A 17,350-nucleotide genomic window follows, 5' to 3' on the forward strand; every position below is an offset into this window, starting at 1 on the left:
TGCCACTGTTCTTTTTTAAAGATAATTAAGCATTAGAGGAATTTCTACCAGATCAGTCATCTGCAGCAGTGTAGAGGAGCATGTATATTCTTTTGGGCCTTTCTACAGAATTTGAACGGGTTGGGAAGCAAAGAAGCGTCCTAAAATATCTCAGTTTCTGAACATTATCCACTGACTCCAGTAAAAAATGTAGTCTGCCCTGGAAGAAGTGGTTGACTGGGTTAAGTGGTGTAATTTTCAGTGTTCATGATCTTGCACAATGAAATGCTGTCATAAAAAGTGAAGCCAAAGTTAACTCTGATCCACAAAGCACCTCCATTTGTCTCCCAAACATCTGCACTGCAGCAGCAGAACCTTAAAAATATCTTTTTTGAAAATTATGGTGCTGTCACACAACAGAAAAGAAAACTTTTGTATAAAGCCAGAGCCAGCATTTTTCTACAACTCCATTAAGACTCCAGTTGCAGCAAAGACAGCTTGTTAATTTTTTTCCTTGGGAACTTTCAATAAATAAAAAAATCCTGAAGCTCTACTGGGAATTCTTCCCACAACATTCTAAAAAGTGACAGGTAGAAAGCTGTGATCTATCACAATCTGTACCCAAGAACTGAACGTATCTCCCCAGAGGGTGAAAAAGACTTGATTTTTTATTAATCCAGTTGTGCATTTTATCGCTGTTTAATTTTTACACTGAGCTATTTATTGTTTTCCAAGCTCTTCTGCAATAGTGCTCGGGTTCCAAGCTTCAGCCACCGCAGCCAGTTGATACAGGAAGGAGCCCAGAACCAGCCTCTCAGAAAAAAGGCATTTAACTTAATCTCTTTAAATCCACTAAGCCCAAGTCCTAGAGAACATCCTTCCTGTCTTTCGAGAGAAAGGGGCAGAGTGAATTGCCCTCAGCAAAGCCCCAGTGACAGGGCACCTCCTGTGCCAGGACTGTCTGTGCTGCCACTGCTCTGTCTGGGTACAAAGTACTGCCTTCTCTAGAGGCTACAGCTCCACAGCTAGTGCCTGACGCTGCACACTTCCAACAAAGCATTTCTTATGTTGTGAGCAGCTAAAACTCACCTTCAGCTGTTTTTGCTGTTTTGACTCTTTCTCTTTTTCTTTTTTCGGCTTCTTTTTTGCAATCACGTTTCCATCTACCTCTTCTCCTTTTCTCTTTCTAATACAGAAAAACAAAACCACACACATGAAAGGAAGTTATTGAAATAGCTGCCCAGCAGTTACCAGAGCTCAGATTACTGCCTGCCAGTATCTGCAGAGGCTTGAATATCCTCGGTTTTGGCAGGCAAACCCATTTTTCAAATTCCTCAGTGCTAGATGACAGACCTGCCCTTGGCTCTGCAATCAATCAGGTCAGGTACACTTAGAGGCTTTCCATGGAGTAACCGTATGGTGTGGGACAAAAGCACGTGAAAGACTGCAACATTCTCAGGCATATTCATCTGTATACATTTATACACCTGTATACTCATCTATAGATGAGTATCTGTATACTCATTTATACACCAAAGGCATACCTAAAGATCACTGAACAGCTGTCCAAATCTGGGGAGGTGTAGCAATGCAGGTTAAAAGACCACAGTGTCTTTCAGCTGAATCAACAGCTTGATCAGCTTAGACAGTCCATAGTGAAATAAAGGAGAGCAAACATGGTAACTTTAATGAGCTAACACACTGGGAAACTAGGTATTTCCCATCTAGTTCCTCTTCAGACTGGAATTAAGTCAGGCCTCTGAATCAAACAGGTGCACCTTTCTGCTTGGAAAATGCTTCCAGGCTCACACTGCTTTTGTGACGTACTGTTGGAAGTTGCATGTGTGGGAATTTATTGCTATTTGCTAGGCCTTAGAGCTGAAGGGAGAAGTTACAGGAAACTCTGCTCAAGAAAGATTTCAAGAAAGAAAAAGAAAGTGAAATGAAAACTGGGGGATTTTGGCAGACTTCAGAGTGACAAGGGACCTCAGAAGAAGATAATTTATGTTTCCAGAGTCAAGTCATGCCCTTTGTCTGCCTGGACCACGTGTCCTTGTGAGGACGCCAAGGGGATTTCTATACCAGCTGAGATAGGACAGGCCTGCAACTCGAGGCAGAGCATAAACAATAAACACAGCTTGGATCTCACCCTCCATTTTGACAGATATGCTTTCTGTTATGAAACATCAGCCAGGTTTCTTTTTAAGGAAGTCTCTCTCAACTTTGTAAGCTGTGGCTGACGGTTAAGTCATGAAGTTGACATTCTTGATTGCTCTCCTACTTACAATTTTAAACAGTTCACTTTCTAGGACTTTTCTCCCATTAAGACTAACTCTGTATGACAGCTACAAAGCTGCTGCAGGAAGATGTCAGGAGGTACTCTCCTCCCAGAGACTCCTGCATGAGACTTGTACATTCTAGTAACTCTCCTGGCCCTAAAACTGGGCCAAGTGCTCACTTTATTTGCAGTGGTCACAACAGCCCACCATTAGCACCTCTGACCGAACCATAGCTCAGAGCACTTTGAGGGACTGGTGTTACAGAAGATCTCATCTTCCAGCTGTGCCCCTGCCAGGTGCCACGAGTGAGCAGGAGCTATGCTGTACATCTCCCTGCCTCATGGTGGAGGGAAACAACCACACTGTGCTACCAGCAACTGCTTGAGAAAAACCTCATCTTGTGTTCTACATCAGGCAAGCGGCAACCAGTGTGTAAGGACTGGCTCCAGCACACACAGAGCAGTGTCTTCAAAAGTCCCCAGGCCAGGCAGGTCCTCTCTCCTCCCTGCCTGCAGCCTCTGCAGGGAACAAGACCAGAGCATACACTGAGCCCCATCAAGAGGACAATGACTTCCCAAAGTTTTAACGGAGCCAGGGGTACCCAATCTGTGAAAAACTTATCAGCCTGAGTGCAAAGCATCCTGCTGCACCTTCCCAACCTGGGGGTTTAATGATGTCAGTGCTTAGGAGGGGTGCCCAGCCCCGTGTATCTGCAATGCCTGCTGACACTCAGGCTGTCTCCAGCAAGCCAGCACTCACTCCCACAAAGCAACTTGTCTCCAAAGGCAGCAATTCCAGCACAGCAGCCACTGGAAGGCGATCACTCTGCTGAGAGACCCCATGACCCAGGAAATGCGTCCAGATTCCAGCAGCGATTCAAACTTTTGGCAGCTTCTCCTCACAGTCAAGGGGACAGCAGTTGCTCTCCCAGCCAGTGATTACTGTACCTGCTCCAGCCACTGGAACAAACTACAGAGTGGGAGGGATCATCCCCACTGCAGGGAGGCATAAAACTATTGGTCACCACCTCCTCTTTCGTGGCCAACGCTAAACCAAACACCAATCATTTTATACAGCCTGGAGAAGGGAATGGCAAAGCTGAATTCATCTTGCATCTTCCCAAAGCAGCACATCTTAGACCAATCTGTGAACTACACCCTCAGTGACACACATTAAGAACTCAAGGATCTTCCACCCTTGGGCCACAAAGCTGTGTGCTGCCCACAGCAGTAGTGTGCACACCCTTTCTCCTGCTGGGGAAGGGACAGCTTCCACCTCTGACAGGTACAGCCCAAGAGCTTGCCTGGCATTTCCCAGGAAATGCAAACCACTTCTCATCCTCATAGAGGACACACAAGACTTATTCCAACGTCGGAGAAGATGAAGAGGGAAGCCAACTGTCCCACTGTGGCCTGGCCCTTCCTGACCATCTAACCTATTTATCACATTTGCCTCTTCCCCTCCTTACAATGAAAAGGTGGAAAGGATAGTCACAGCAACTCTGGATAAAGCAAGCAGCCCATGCAGGGAGGAACAAGAACTCCCCTTTTCACCTCCTCCCTGTAAAGAGCCGCCAGACTGTTGGTGACCTGAGCACTCAGCATTTGCCTCAGGTCACCTCTGCAGCTAATCCAGGGCTGCATGACATCTCCTTTGCTCCCGTCCTGGGCAGCAACTCCATCTAAACAAGCAAGGCAGAAAATACAAGAAGTATTACAGCTCAGGGCAGGAGGACAAAGCACACACTACAAAAGAAATACTGGCAAAAGGAGCTCACAAGCTGCTACTGCATTTCCTACATCAGTATACAGGCATTCTTTCCACAGAGAAGCTGCAGGCAAGGACACAAGATCCCCCTTTCCTCAGTCTGCAAAGTGCTGGGGCTTAGGCAGGACAGCTCACAGCCCAAGGGAGGGTTGCATGTCTCACCCAGAACTGGCTGAGGAAAGGAGCCAGGATCCTTGCAGTAAATCCTCCCATATTTGGCCTTCTCAAGGAAAGGATTTTCCAACTTATTCTTGGTAGCCCTGCTCCACACATCACCTCTCCCGTCTGGAAAAGGCACATCTCAATGCCACTCTTACACAAAGGGCTGACAGGGCAGTCCCAAAGTCTGAGATTCTCCTTAGAGTATGGGCTGGGCATGCAGTAGCCGCACCAGAATTTGGATGTGTCACATCTGAATTGTACAGACTTCTGAGTCAAAATATATTTTGAATGCAGCACAATTAGAAATATCGTTAAAGATAATTTTGAGAATCTCACTTGCAAGAGACACTTCAACATAATTTCTGCAAGAGGCAGTAATTTCTGTTGTTAATTTCTGTTATCTGATCAAATGCACAAGGTGAATTATCTGAGGTTACTGCATCTCATTCAGGTTTCCGGAGTGTTTTTCCTTTGGCTTCATAACTCCTGTGCTTTCTTGGCAGCAAAACCACCAGATAGTTAACACACCACACCCCTCCACTCATGCTGTTTATTTACACTCTTGCCCATTCAGTTTGTGTGACAGGCAACGATTTTTCCAGCTGACCCTTACCACCCTTGGCTCAAGCACAGCCCAAAGAGCAGAAGGTATTGGAGCATAAAAGCCAGCCAGCAACTTCACGGCTGAGGGGCTTGATCAGGCAGTGCTTAGAAAGCAGGAGAGATGAGACATCCTGCTGCTTTTCTGGTGTGAGGTCCGGGTTCACATAACCCCACATCACCAGTGCAAGCTTTTTTCCACTGCAATTCTAAGCCTTTATTTACACAGTGACTTGGCAAACTACTTTGTGGCCTTTCTTTATAAAGCCTTCATATTTTGCATAGCATCCCAGAAGTGGCCCAGAAAAGCAGAGTCAGGGCAGAGACGAGAAGCACTTACACAGCCAAATCTCCAGAGCTTTGCTGAGGACATGGGAGAAAACTACAAATAACCCTATTAAACTCACTGTTCTAGGACAAAGGAGAACTCACATCTCAGCACAAAAAGCAAAGGACTACTTCAAAACCTGTAAGTGCATTAAAATACTGCACTTCTGCTTACACCAAGCAACGCACACAGAGGTAAAATCCCTGCATGGAAAGACAGCAGGCTGCCCAACAGTTGCACTAATCTCTTGGTCTCTGTCAGTTCAGCTGAGTGCTCTGGCCAAAGCCCCCATCCTGGGATGCTGCACCCACACCACTGCCAAATACTGCCAAATACTGCCAGTGGCCTGCCAAGCATCTGCACACCACACACATCAGCTGCACATCTGAAGGACCAACACTGACAAAGACTGCACAGATTTGACATGGCCACAGCTTCTCAGAACAGACATCAGCCTCACTGAACATTTTCACAGTGAATCTTCACAAAAGCGAAGTAGAATTCAGTCTAAAATGTACACAGAGAAGCCCAATGTTTTCCAATGACAAGATCTTTCTTATTTGTAGGATCCAGAAATACCTTATGTTCCTTCCTCCACTGGGACAATGCAACATTGGTTTGTATTATGAAGCATGACTCCAGGCAAAGTAATTTCAAGAACAAGTAACAAAAGCCTTCATTAACAAAGAAAGATTCACAAAGCTAGCAAGTCACCTGGAAACACTTCTCTATCAGTACAAGTTCTGTCAAGAGCCTCCACTGAAAATCTCAATGCAAGGCAACAAAATTTCAGACATACGATAAAAGATCCAGCAAACAAAAGCATCCAAGTGTAAGCACTACATGGCCAATAAACACCATTATCAGATCAGTGCCTGTCACAGATCAGTACCTCATAGATAAAAGATGTCACATCAATTCTCTAACAAGAGGTTTGAGCAGAGAAACCATCGCTGATAACAGTATCACCCAAGGAGAGCCCAGTGTGCATCTGTACTACGCAGGCATTATTTTATGGTTGAAAGCCCTACGTCAGCCCTTCAAGTCACAGCTGCAGGTCTTTGCATTTCCTCAAGGCAGTCACAGGGGGCAACAGGACTGCATGTTCCCAGGGACAGGGAATGTCTCGTGTCACCCGCCTGAGGTCACAGGAAGGACCAAACCTCCCTATGACCAATATTCTTTTAACAGATACAACAACATCCCACAACATTTATCATGGATGTATTTAAAGGCAATGGTTCCTCCAGACAACACAATTTCTTCCACTAACCACCTACCCTTCACTCTTGGTAGCTGGGAGCTGCTTCTTGAGAGTTTCTTTATCTTCAGCTTTCAAGATGCTGAAGCCCAGGAGCTGGGTGGCCCCGTAGGCCGGGAGGAAGCCCAGCTCTGCTCGGCGGCTCACGAAGCAGTCCGGGTGGTACCAGTTGTCTATCATTCCCAGCTGCGGCTTCTCAGGATGCACCATCTTCTTGGAAATCCGGATCTGGCCCTGAGGTACATTCAAGTGACACAAGAGCAATTGTTAGGCCACTCTGGAAGGAGCAGGATGTTAACAAGTTACCAATATGATGCTACCTAAAAACCTGTAAAAAAGCAACAGCTCCTCTATCAAAGTCTGCAACTTTTGTTCAAACCCTTTCACTACAGTCCCTCTACTTTTTCATGTACTCTTGCTAGGTTAAAAAAGTCATCTTTTTGAGTAGTTCTCTGTTCCAAATCCACTCAGCCTGGGTAATCCTTTCGTCTTTACTCAAACTTCCAGTAAGCTTTAACAAGTAAAACTCACATGAACAAGACTCATACAGGCAAATCTTAAAATTAAACTTTATGTCCCTACCACTCAAACATCAAAGCTAATATGTTGTCTTGCTGCAAATTACTTTTCAGGTGTCCAACAAGTACTGGTTTGCAGTGCAGCAACAAGTGTGGTGGCTTTCTTGCCACAGAAATGCTAGTGAGCAGCATTGCCAGCCTGCTGCAAGACCCAAGTGAGAGGAGGGATCACCAGGCTTGAAGCCCAGGCTACCATGCCTGAGGGATGCCTTTACTGCCAGCTGTCCAGGGCACAGCTGCTCCTCAGACACATGCAAATGCAGTTCTGCAAGCACTTTCCATATGCAGGACAGACAGGAAGCAATTATAAAAGCCACTGTTTCAATTAAAACTCATGAGAGAAAAGATGAGATGGAGAAGTTTTTTACCTTTTCTATTTTCTGCTCACAGCCTTTGCAAGTACTTCTGTTAGACTTGGCATATTCTGCAGCAAAGTCATTTAGGCTCTTGTCAGCCTTACCACCTCCCTCTTGTTCCCCTCCTTTCCCTGGAGAACAAAGCAAACACAGAGTTTGGCTTTAACACACATTCCCTGATTTTCTTATTCTCTGTCCCAGATCGTTAGCAGTCTGCATTAATAAAACTCTTGGGTTCCAACCACTCATTTGTCCAGAATTTGAATACAGAGCAAGACAGGAAGTCCATGCTCAAAAGCATCCAAGAGCCACCACAACCACGCACTGCACTGAAGGTATCCTTATAACAACATACTACAACAGCATCTGTTAACATTAAAGAACTGAAAACTAAATACACCAATCATGACAACAAGGAATGTATTTCAATGTATCTGCTGAATGACTTGGCTTTTTCCCCTCACTGATTTAAGATGCTGCATGATACTGGCAGCATCCTAGCCCTGGAGTGTGGAGACACCTCAGCAATTCTTCCGACATCACTTGCTGAAGTGACATGGACATCAAACCACCATAATAACAGCACAACAGAAGAGAGCACAGTTCCACCTGAACCTCCAAACACCACGAGGCTTCTGCCTACCTCCTCCAGGGCCTCCAGTTTCAATGGCTTTCTTGATTTTCTCCTGATCTTCCCACCGAAGCTCAGAGAAGCCATCAATGTCTGTGTGGGACACAATCCGAGCCCGCTTCCAGAAGCAGCTGTAGTGGTGCCAGTGAGGGACTTTGCCATCAAACATGGGTGACTAGCAAAAAAGCACATTAGGCCATGATGAAACAATTCAAGCAGAATCAAGGGGAAAACGAAACCAAAACAAAGCTCAAGATAAAAAGGAGTATTTAGGTAAACACACATGATTTCTTCTTTTTATTTTTCTTTAAATCAAAAGATGGATACTATTTAGGACAAAGTCTAAGAAGAAAATCTAATAAGGCAGACAAGCTGCTGGAGAGATGTTCCCAAAGGGGATAGACATGGAAGGGGCATTTAGCTAGCTTAACCAGTTCATCACCCTGCTGCTCAGTCCATCTGTTTTACTGGAAAAAAAAGGTCACAGCCTCAACATGGCTGCACCAGTCCCTGTGAGACTGTGCAACACCAAGGCTGCTGGCCTCACTCCACAATCCCTTTGAGAGCCACTTCTCAAGCAAACTGTCTATATACTGGAGAACACATATCAGGCACAAGATAAGAAGGGCAGCTCCAAGGATTGTGGCCTGAGGAAATTCCTGAGTGGCCTGGAGGAGGTAGAGACAAAATTCAAGGGAAACACCAGAGCCCAATTTAAGTTCTACATCAGAGGTCGACAGCAGGCTACAAAGATGATCAGAGGGTTGAAGAAGCTCTCCTGTGAAGACAGGCTGAGAGAGTTTGGGATGGTCAGCCTGGAGAAGGCTCCAGGGATATCTCAGAGCACTGTCCAATACCTGAAGTGGGCCTACAAGAAAGCTGGAGAGGGAGTTTCCAAAAGGGCTTGCAATGATAAGGTGGTGAGGCACTGGGAAAGGCTGTCCAGAGAAGCTGTGGCTGCCCCATCACACTGCCCCTGGAAGTGTTCAAGGCCAGGTTGGATGGAGCTCTGAACAACCTGTTCTAGTGGGTGACATCCCTGCCCAAGGCAGTGGGTTGGAACAAGACCATCTTCAGGGTCCCTTCAGACCAAACTATTCCATGATTCTGTGATCAGGACAGAAGTATTACCCAAGTCATCCCTGAAGTGCAGCTCCAGAGTGCCCTGCCCCACACCAAGCACTTGTTTTACAAGTGCTCCACTTGTTTAAATCTCAGACACAGTAGGCACCATCCTGGCATCGCTCCAGTTACCCACCAGGCAAAATAACCTTACAGTGGTTTGGCTCTAAATAACACACAAACAACTGCTGTAACTAATAATACTCAGTGCTGTATAATTATTGTTACTGATGATACAGAAGTAACAACCTAGGAAAGCCTTCCATGTGTCACTCACTAACAGGAGGGAGGTCTCCAAGACAAACACAACAGCAGAGCTTTGTGCATGAGCAGGAAAGAAAAGGAAAGGGCTTCAAAGACCACAGCATGGAACCAGGAGAGCTGGGAGCCCAAACTGCAACCAACCATCTACCCAAACTGTAAAAGGCCATATTTATTTCCAGATGGACTCTTGCCACAAGCCAGGACCGGATACCCAGATACTCTCACAGCATCACAGCAGCCAGCCTGCAGCTGCTCTCAGTGTGTCTGTAAGTCACATGCAGTTCTGGCACCGCAACTTGGACATCTCTGGGCTTGTGTCTAGAGTTTTGCAGGACCACTCAGGGCTGTTGCCAACACAAAGGCTTTGAGGGCACAAGGCACTGGGGTGTACAAAAGAGAGCAGAGCTGCCTCAGTCTTTAAGACAACCATACAAGCAGGGAGTAATCTCAAGGTGGAGTTTCAGACACTTCTCTGTGTGGAAAATGAAACCTCTAGGCAAGCTGGGCCTTGTTTACACAACTTCTCTCAGCTCACCTATCTTTAGACCATAGTTTCCTAAACAAACTAAGGAAAAAAGAGGCCGATTCACTTTCATAGTGCATGTTAAGATAACAGAAACCATTCAGTTCCAGCTGGAAGCAAAAGGCAAAGCTGTTCTGGTCCTGCAGGAGCTGGGTGCCTGCCCTGTGCCAAACACCCAGAATCCCACTGACACTCAGAACTCTTCACCTGAGGAATCAAAACAACAGGGAGGTTACAGCAGACACAACTAAGGCGTTGGTCTGTATCTCCCTTTAGTTTCTTCAGCACAATTTGCAGAAGAACTCGATACCCTGATGCCGGCATAGAGGCTCTGCAGGGGATTTCCCCAGGAAAAAGCAAGGGACCCGCATGCTCTGGTAAAATTCAGGCATTTACAGCGGGATGCTCAGCAGCATGCTCTGGTACAAAAACTAGCAGAGGGCACAGGAAAGAACAAGCAAATTCAAGAGGTTGTGAGGAAAATAAATAAAAATACAAGTGTTTGGTGTAAGACCGGCAGTTTTGGGGAGATGTCTGGTAATGATAGGCTCTGTGAGGAGCATCATGGTCTCCAGGATCTCACTCCATAAACCAAACCCTAGATAACCAGAACACAACCCCTGGCCCCCGTGCTGAAGAAGGGCAACCTGGCTCTCATCAGCCTCAGCTGGTGGCAAGACAGGAAGGAGTAACAAACGTGAGGAAGCCGAGGAGCAGCAGTCGGAGCAGGGGAGGAGGAGCAGCTCCAGCGAGCGGCTGAGGGCAGCCGGGGAGACAAAAGGAGAGGCAGCAGGAACACGTGCGAGCAAGCGCTGCAGCTTGGCACCGCACGGTCCCACATTCTTCCCCGGGGAAGGAGGCTCTGGGGAACAAAGGCAGAGGCAGGTATTTCCCCTCCGGGGCAGCAGCTCTGCCTCCCACCCCGGCAGACCTGCCCGCCCCGCCCGGCAGCCAGCAGGCTCCCGCAGCCCGGCCGAGGAGGGACCGGGCCCTTCCTTCCGGCCCGTACAAGTGGTGCCTCTCCCAGGGGCACAAGAGAGCTACGTCCTTCAAACTCGGCTCCTTGGGCGGCCAGGAGCCACAGCATCCATGCATCCATCCATCCGCAGAGCTTTGCGCTGCCACGTCCTTGCTCGTCTTCCGCAGACGCACGCGTATGCCTTTGCTTACCTTCCACAGCAACACCCCCAAGCTCAGCCCGCCCCCAGCACGCTGCAGGTGCCCCCTCCCCCTGCCCTGATGCCGCCAGCGGGGATAGAGCACCCCCGCCCCGGATAGCGGCGTGTGCCTCCCTGCGGGGCGGCCATTCCCTGCGCATCCTCCCGCAGCACGGAGGGATGCCGGCTCCGTGCACAGCCCCCAGCACAGGACGGGGGGCACACGGGCTTCCCTTCCTTCTACAAGGAAGCCGAGCAGTCTTTTCTCGAAAAGGCAAATAATAGCATGAGGGCGGAGGAGAGCAAACCGTGCCTTCGCAGCCCGTTCGCCAACTGCGGTCCAGCTGCTTCACGCCTGCCATGTGCCAGCCAGCTCTGCGAGACCGCCCGGGCCGCCCGCTCATCCTGTGGCCCCCGGGGCTGCCCCAGCCCTCTCACAGCTCTCGGGCCGCAGTTCCTCTGTCCTGCATGCAAAGCGAACACCGAGCGGGGATCTCCCGGCCCCGAGCGCTGCGAGCGGCAGACGCTTCCCGGGGCACGGAAAAGCCGAGCCGCGGAGCTCGCCTCGCCTCCCGGACGGCAGCGAAGCGGCTCTGTGCGCGCCCCCGGGCCGCCCCCGACCCCGAACGGGAACTTTGCACCGCCTCGGCTCCAACCGCCCCTGCAGCCCGGGGGAAGCGGCTCCCCCCGCCCGGGGAGCGCCGCGGGCAGGGCTGCCCCGGGCACCGGCGCTGCTGCGGACACGGTAGCGAGCGAAGGCGCCTCTGTTAAAAATAGGCTGCGCTCGCCCCCGCGGCAGCGAGAGGCGCGGCCGAGCGGCTCCGGAGCACCGCGGCGGGCAGAGGGAGAGGAGCCCCGGGCTGGCCCCGCCGCCGGCGGCACCGAGCGGAGCGGCCGGATCGACCCGCCCCCCGCCCGCGGCGGCCCCGCCACGCGGTACCTGCACCATGAGCGCCAGGCGCAGCGAGTCCTTGGCGATGCTCTCGCCGCACTTCTTGCAGGAGGCGCGGCCGCTCTTGGCATACTCGGCCCGGTACAGCTTCTCCGCCGGCTCCGCCATCGCCGCCGCTCCCGCCGCCGCGCCCCCGCCCCGCGCCGCGCGCCCGCCGCGACCCCGCCCGCGGCAGCGCCAGCCGAGCGCCGAGCGCGCAGCCCCGCCTGGCCGGCCGGGCACATCTGCCGCTCGGGCATCGATTGCGCGCGCCTAGGGGTTCCTCCTGTGTATCAATGGAGGGCGGGCGCGGCGGCGCGGCTCGTGCAGCGGGGCCGCGCTGCGCCGAAGGCCGCGGGTTCGCGTCCCGCCGCCAGCCCCGCATCCCCCCTCATCCCCCCTCATCCCCCCGCATCCCCCCGCATCCCTGTCCCGTACCAAATAGAGCGGGCTCCCGCGTCTTGAGAGAACCCGAGCTCAGCAGCTCGCCCGCAGACAAATACTGGCCGCGTGATGCCAGGCGGGCATTTTGGTGGCGCCCAGAGACAGGACAAGGAGCGATGGCCGTAAACGAGAAGTTCCACCCCAACATGAGGGAGAACTTCTTTATATGAGGGTGGCAGAGCACTGGAACAGCTGCTCAGGGGGGTCGTCGAGTCCTCTCTGGAGACAGCCAAAACCCTCCTGGAGTCTTTCGTGTGTCACTTGCTCCAGGTGACCCTGCCTGGGCAGGGGGTTGGAACAGGTGATCTCCAGAGGTCCCTCCCAACCCTGACAGTTCTGTGATTCTGTTTCCTCCAGGCCCCGGGAATAACAGTGGGGCTGCTCACGAAATCAAAGAAAGGCCCTTCGATAAAAATCTGGAACTTTTTTCCCCACTCCCAGCAGATAATTATCGTCTACTATCAGCAGAGGGCATTGGCTCTGCAGCTTCCCTGGAGAAAGGAAGAGGAGAGCACTGAAGTTTCTCCAAACCATTGCAGAGTGTTTGTCATTAATTTTATAGAGATGCTGAAATTAGGATTCAACTAAGGCAGGATGTGCAGCCCCGGATGGGCTTCAGGCAGCTCGCAGGTGTCACTCAGAGGTGCACAGCAGCATCTCAGCAAACCTGAGATGCTGACACACCTTTTATCCTGTGCTGCCCTTCTCCGGGGTGTCGCACGTGTGCTGTGCACGAACGCAGGGTTTGCCTTCACAGCCAGCCCCCCAACAGCCCGGGAGGAAGGGATGGCTCCTGGCTACATCACTGCGGTTTGGGGAAGGAGGAAAAGGAATCTCTGCGAAGCACTAGATGGTGCTGCGAACACGCAGACACCCAGGCGCTCCGTGCAGCGGAATCTTCGCTCTTGCTGATTACTCCCCGCAGGAGTTCTTGGCCCAGACACCAGGAGTTCAGAGGGAGATCAGTGCACGTGGTCCCACCCTGGGGAAAAAGGAGGAGAAACCCCAGGAGAGTTCATCTGGATGACCTGGTGGGTTGTCCCTCACGCTGCCCGGTACGTTTGCAAGGGGTTTGCCCTGTTTGAAGGTGACCAGCAGACAGATGTGGAGTGGCGTTCATCCAGTTCAGCAAAACTGCTGCCACCCTGCTCTGGCCAAGGGCATCCAAGAGGAAAGCAAATAACAAACGATTATGGGTTGACTCACAAGAGCTGTCCTAAGTGAAGTCAATAGCCTGTTTAACCCTGATCTTGCCTCTGCCAGAGGCTGACATAAGAAAGGCCAAACAAGCACTACTTGATCTCCCAAATATTTCCCAGCCTCATGAGATTTGTGGCTCAGGAACTTCCTGCATGCCATCATCCTGGGGGGAATTTTTCTTCCAAGGATTTGTCCAGTTTCCCTGAAAAAGCTCTCTTGTTTATGTTATTTATTTATAGTGTTTGAGCAAAAGAGGAATGACTGCTCGCTGGTGTTTCCTCTGGCTGGGGCCACTTTCACTCCACAGAAAGGCAGCCCTGTCCAAAGGCCAGAATGCTGCTCTGCAGCTTGGAGCCTAGACACTTGCAGAGGATCTGGAGGATGTCATGAAGAGCCGTACACAGACACTCATGGGCTTGCAAGCATGAAAACAAGCAAAGAAAGTGACTGTAACAAATGGCTGTTCTAAGCTTAACCTTTTTTTTTTTTTCTGTTATGAATGCATACTACATTAATACCAGTCCAGATGGGGTTTAGTAGATTTTCTTTGTTGAAAGGGGTAGGTGGTTCTGCTTGAAAGGCTTAGGCTGAAAGCTCTGGGCACTTTACCCTTTCAGCCTTACTTGGAGAATTCTGCAGGAGTTTGTCTGGCTACCACCAGTGCACTGCCTTGAAACAGGAACATCTAAATAGCAGGAATTACATTGTTATGGTTCTTTTTGCAGTGTAATTTTCTCTGTAGGCAAAGTGTCATCCTGATTTGTGGTGTCAAGAGTTGCCAAATCATGTTAGTCCCTTCCATAAATCTATTGATCTCAACAGAGCTGCCTTGCTCTCTGTCCTCCCAAGTGTGACATGTGGCTCACAGCACATCCCTTCCTCTCCCCCAGGGCAGTGGGAGACCAGTGAGTCAGTGCTAGCACAAACAGCACCGAGGACACCAAGTTTTGTTACAAAACAGGGAATGCTTCGGCAGCAGCTGAGAGAAGTGGCATTGGCAAGGCCACTTTTCTGGGTAACCTCCCCTTGAAGTAAATACAATATTTCAAGAGCCCTCACATTTGGCAGCTGGGTTTTAGCAGGGCCTGCATACAGCAGGAGCAAGGGCAGTTAAAGAGGGTAATATTTTTATGATCCCTCACAGGCTGTCTACATCCTTTTCTAAGAATATTCCTGTCTCAGTGGACTGATGGCTTCTGGGATCCTGTTGGATGACAAATGTTCACACCAACATGTGAGACCAATGGGTTTTTTTCCTCTTTGTCACCAGAGTAGAACTCAGGGCTATTCTTACAGGTGTTTTGATTATCTCCATATCCTGACACTGAGATTCCAAACTGGCTGGTGGTCCTTGCAATGTGGTGCTTCCCAGGAAAACCAACCCATGTCACACACATGCCATGGGCTCCCATAGCTCACCATGCTGCAGACAGGAGCACAGCTGGGGAAGGGGATATCATCGAAGGGCCTGATTTGCAGGCTTCATCACAAATGTCAAGATACTTGGAATTTTCTTAAAACCTCTGTTTCTGCAATCTCACCTCTAGGATGCCCCGAGGAATTCCTGATATCTAGAGGCAAACCCCACAAAAACAGTAAAGAAGAAAAGAGCGGTCCAAGAAACCCTGTCTCTGGCAGTTTTGAGCATCTCAAGCTGTGAAATTCAGTGTCAAGCACTCAGCTACCTGGCTTGTGACTTCAGGCTGCCACAAAGAAATATATTTTCTTTTCTGGGCCATTTTGCATTAGATCCCTCTGAAAGGCAGAGGGAACGAGATCAGACTCCTGGTACCAGGAAGACTTAAGTTATCTCTTCAGTGTCACAGGACCAAATGCTTCCCCCCAGATTGTGCTGACAGAATCCTGAGCACTAGATCTTCCAGACTATCTTGGTTTGGGCTCCATCTCTGACACATACTTGAGGTGTCTCCCTGCAAGATTTCCACCCTGCTAAGCATCTCACAAAGGGTGAGAAAATGTTGGACATATATAGAGAACATGTTCGCTTACAGCCTGTAGGGGAGTCAGAACCGTTCTTGCTCAAGCCTGGATTTGTTGCTGCAGGAGATTTTATATTATCTGCTCTTTGATACGAGACAGCTCAAGAGTTTTGTAACAAAAACCCGTTCATTGCTAGGTTATCCTGTCTGTGTTGATGACCCACTTTTTTGATGCCACTGCACATAATCGGTGTGGCTGGGATGACCCTGTTTGCATCCAGGCAAGAGGCTACAAGCAGCCACTGCTGTGGCCCAGCTGTGCCTTTTTGCTTATGCAAGTGATCACCCCACTGACATCCCTGAGACTACACCACTGGGAAAGGGATGGCAGATCGTGCAGCCCCCATGTAACTGAGCATCTTATTGTCTTTTCTTTCCAAGGAATAAATCAGAGGGTTTATCATCCTGTCTGGGGGTTCTAAAATATGTTTTGAATAGCTTAACAACTTCCTGTGGCTCCTCTCTCCTGGATGATCATTAACATGTGCAATCTCTTTAGCTGAATTTAGAGTGTTCCTGCAGGGCAGAGGTGAAGTTTTGGTGCCCAGAGCTGGCTTCCTTCTCTAAATAATTTTGCATTACAGACCAGCACAGAGCTCTGTGTGAAGCAGCTCTGATGGTTCCTCTGTTCTTTAGAAGGTCCCTTAAATAAACCTGCTTTTTCAGCTTTTCAGATGCCCAGGAAAGTAGATGTAGGAAGAGGCAAGGGAGGAGGGGTTAATAGAGGAGAAACAGAATTTGAGACTGCCTGGGAACATAACCAAGTAGCTTTCTCTCAGTAAATTCAGTGGTGTGACTACATATCCTGAGTCTGGGGAAGATAATATTCCAAAGCCAGTGGCAGAGCCAAGTACAGCCACAATACTTGCCATAGTTTGTACCTGGGTGCTTGCCAGGCTTTGAGGTTATTCATCCTGACATTATCCCCATATAGGAAAGACCAGGCCATTATCCCTGTTTTACTGTCCCCATGTGGCAACTGAGACACAAATCACTATTGATGAAATAAGAGAGTGGGAAATTAAAAAAGAGTAAAAGGAAATTCGTTCTCATGGCAGGTTAATTAAACTAGAGCCTACAGCCAAAGGCAGATGTTGTGGCAAAGTAATGCTGAGAGGAATTGCTTAGAGTTCTCCTAACTGCAAATGTTAAAAGGGACATAAAACAGTGAGCTTTGGAGATAAAGTCCATACCTAATTTATGATGGCAGTGAGGAGACATAACATGGGGAAGAGATGATCTTCAGTTTCACCATGGGTCCTTCCTTTGAAATGCTCAACCCAGTGAGCTGGAGACAGAGGAGCACTTGCTGAATGGGCAGCTGTGGTCCATTCTTGGTTTCTGCTACCTGCCATCAAGAATAAGAAATCACACCCAAGGAAAATGCAGAGTCTTCAAAATCCTGAGCTAATCCCACAGCCATTCAGTCAGCCTTTGGCAGAGTTCATGAGAAATGATGGCAAACTCCCTCTGGGATACCTGGCTACCTTTTCTGTGTGGATGCTGCCCATTAGCTTGTTCTCCCACTGTGTTCCCAAGCCCCACTTTCCCCTTTGTAGTGCAGTGAGGCTGTTAATCTTCCTGCCTGTGTGGATGCCACTTGTGAAAGGCTCTGCTGCCAAAGGAAGGAGGCACCAGCTGCAGCACTGAAAATGTTCAGGAGCAGAAACAAGGAGACAGATTTGCAAAGTTCAGGCTCAGAGATCTGTGTGTGCCAATCTCAAGCCTTATGGAGGGGTTTAATTAAGGATGGCAGCTTCCCCATCTG

At 49.4% G+C, this 17,350-nt stretch overlaps 1 protein-coding gene across 1 annotated transcript in view; it reads right to left on the reverse strand.

The window, feature by feature from the left end:
* PARP1 (poly(ADP-ribose) polymerase 1) overlaps positions 1 to 12,126 on the reverse strand; it is a 32,705-nt gene extending 20,579 nt beyond the window's left edge. Inside the window, exons 1-5 of the mRNA XM_063391139.1 lie at positions 11,948 to 12,126; positions 7,954 to 8,116; positions 7,323 to 7,441; positions 6,396 to 6,610; positions 1,069 to 1,165 (exon numbers count right to left, since the gene is read on the reverse strand). Of these exons, the coding sequence (XP_063247209.1) occupies positions 1,069 to 1,165; positions 6,396 to 6,610; positions 7,323 to 7,441; positions 7,954 to 8,116; positions 11,948 to 12,067 (714 nt within the window). The 5' untranslated portion in view covers positions 12,068 to 12,126. The remainder of the gene's footprint in view (positions 1 to 1,068; positions 1,166 to 6,395; positions 6,611 to 7,322; positions 7,442 to 7,953; positions 8,117 to 11,947) is intronic.
* Between the last annotated feature and the right edge of the window lie 5,224 nt (positions 12,127 to 17,350).

The sequence above is a fragment of the Prinia subflava genome, chromosome 2 (assembly GCF_021018805.1).
Source record: "Prinia subflava isolate CZ2003 ecotype Zambia chromosome 2, Cam_Psub_1.2, whole genome shotgun sequence".
Taxonomy (NCBI): domain Eukaryota; kingdom Metazoa; phylum Chordata; class Aves; order Passeriformes; family Cisticolidae; genus Prinia; species Prinia subflava.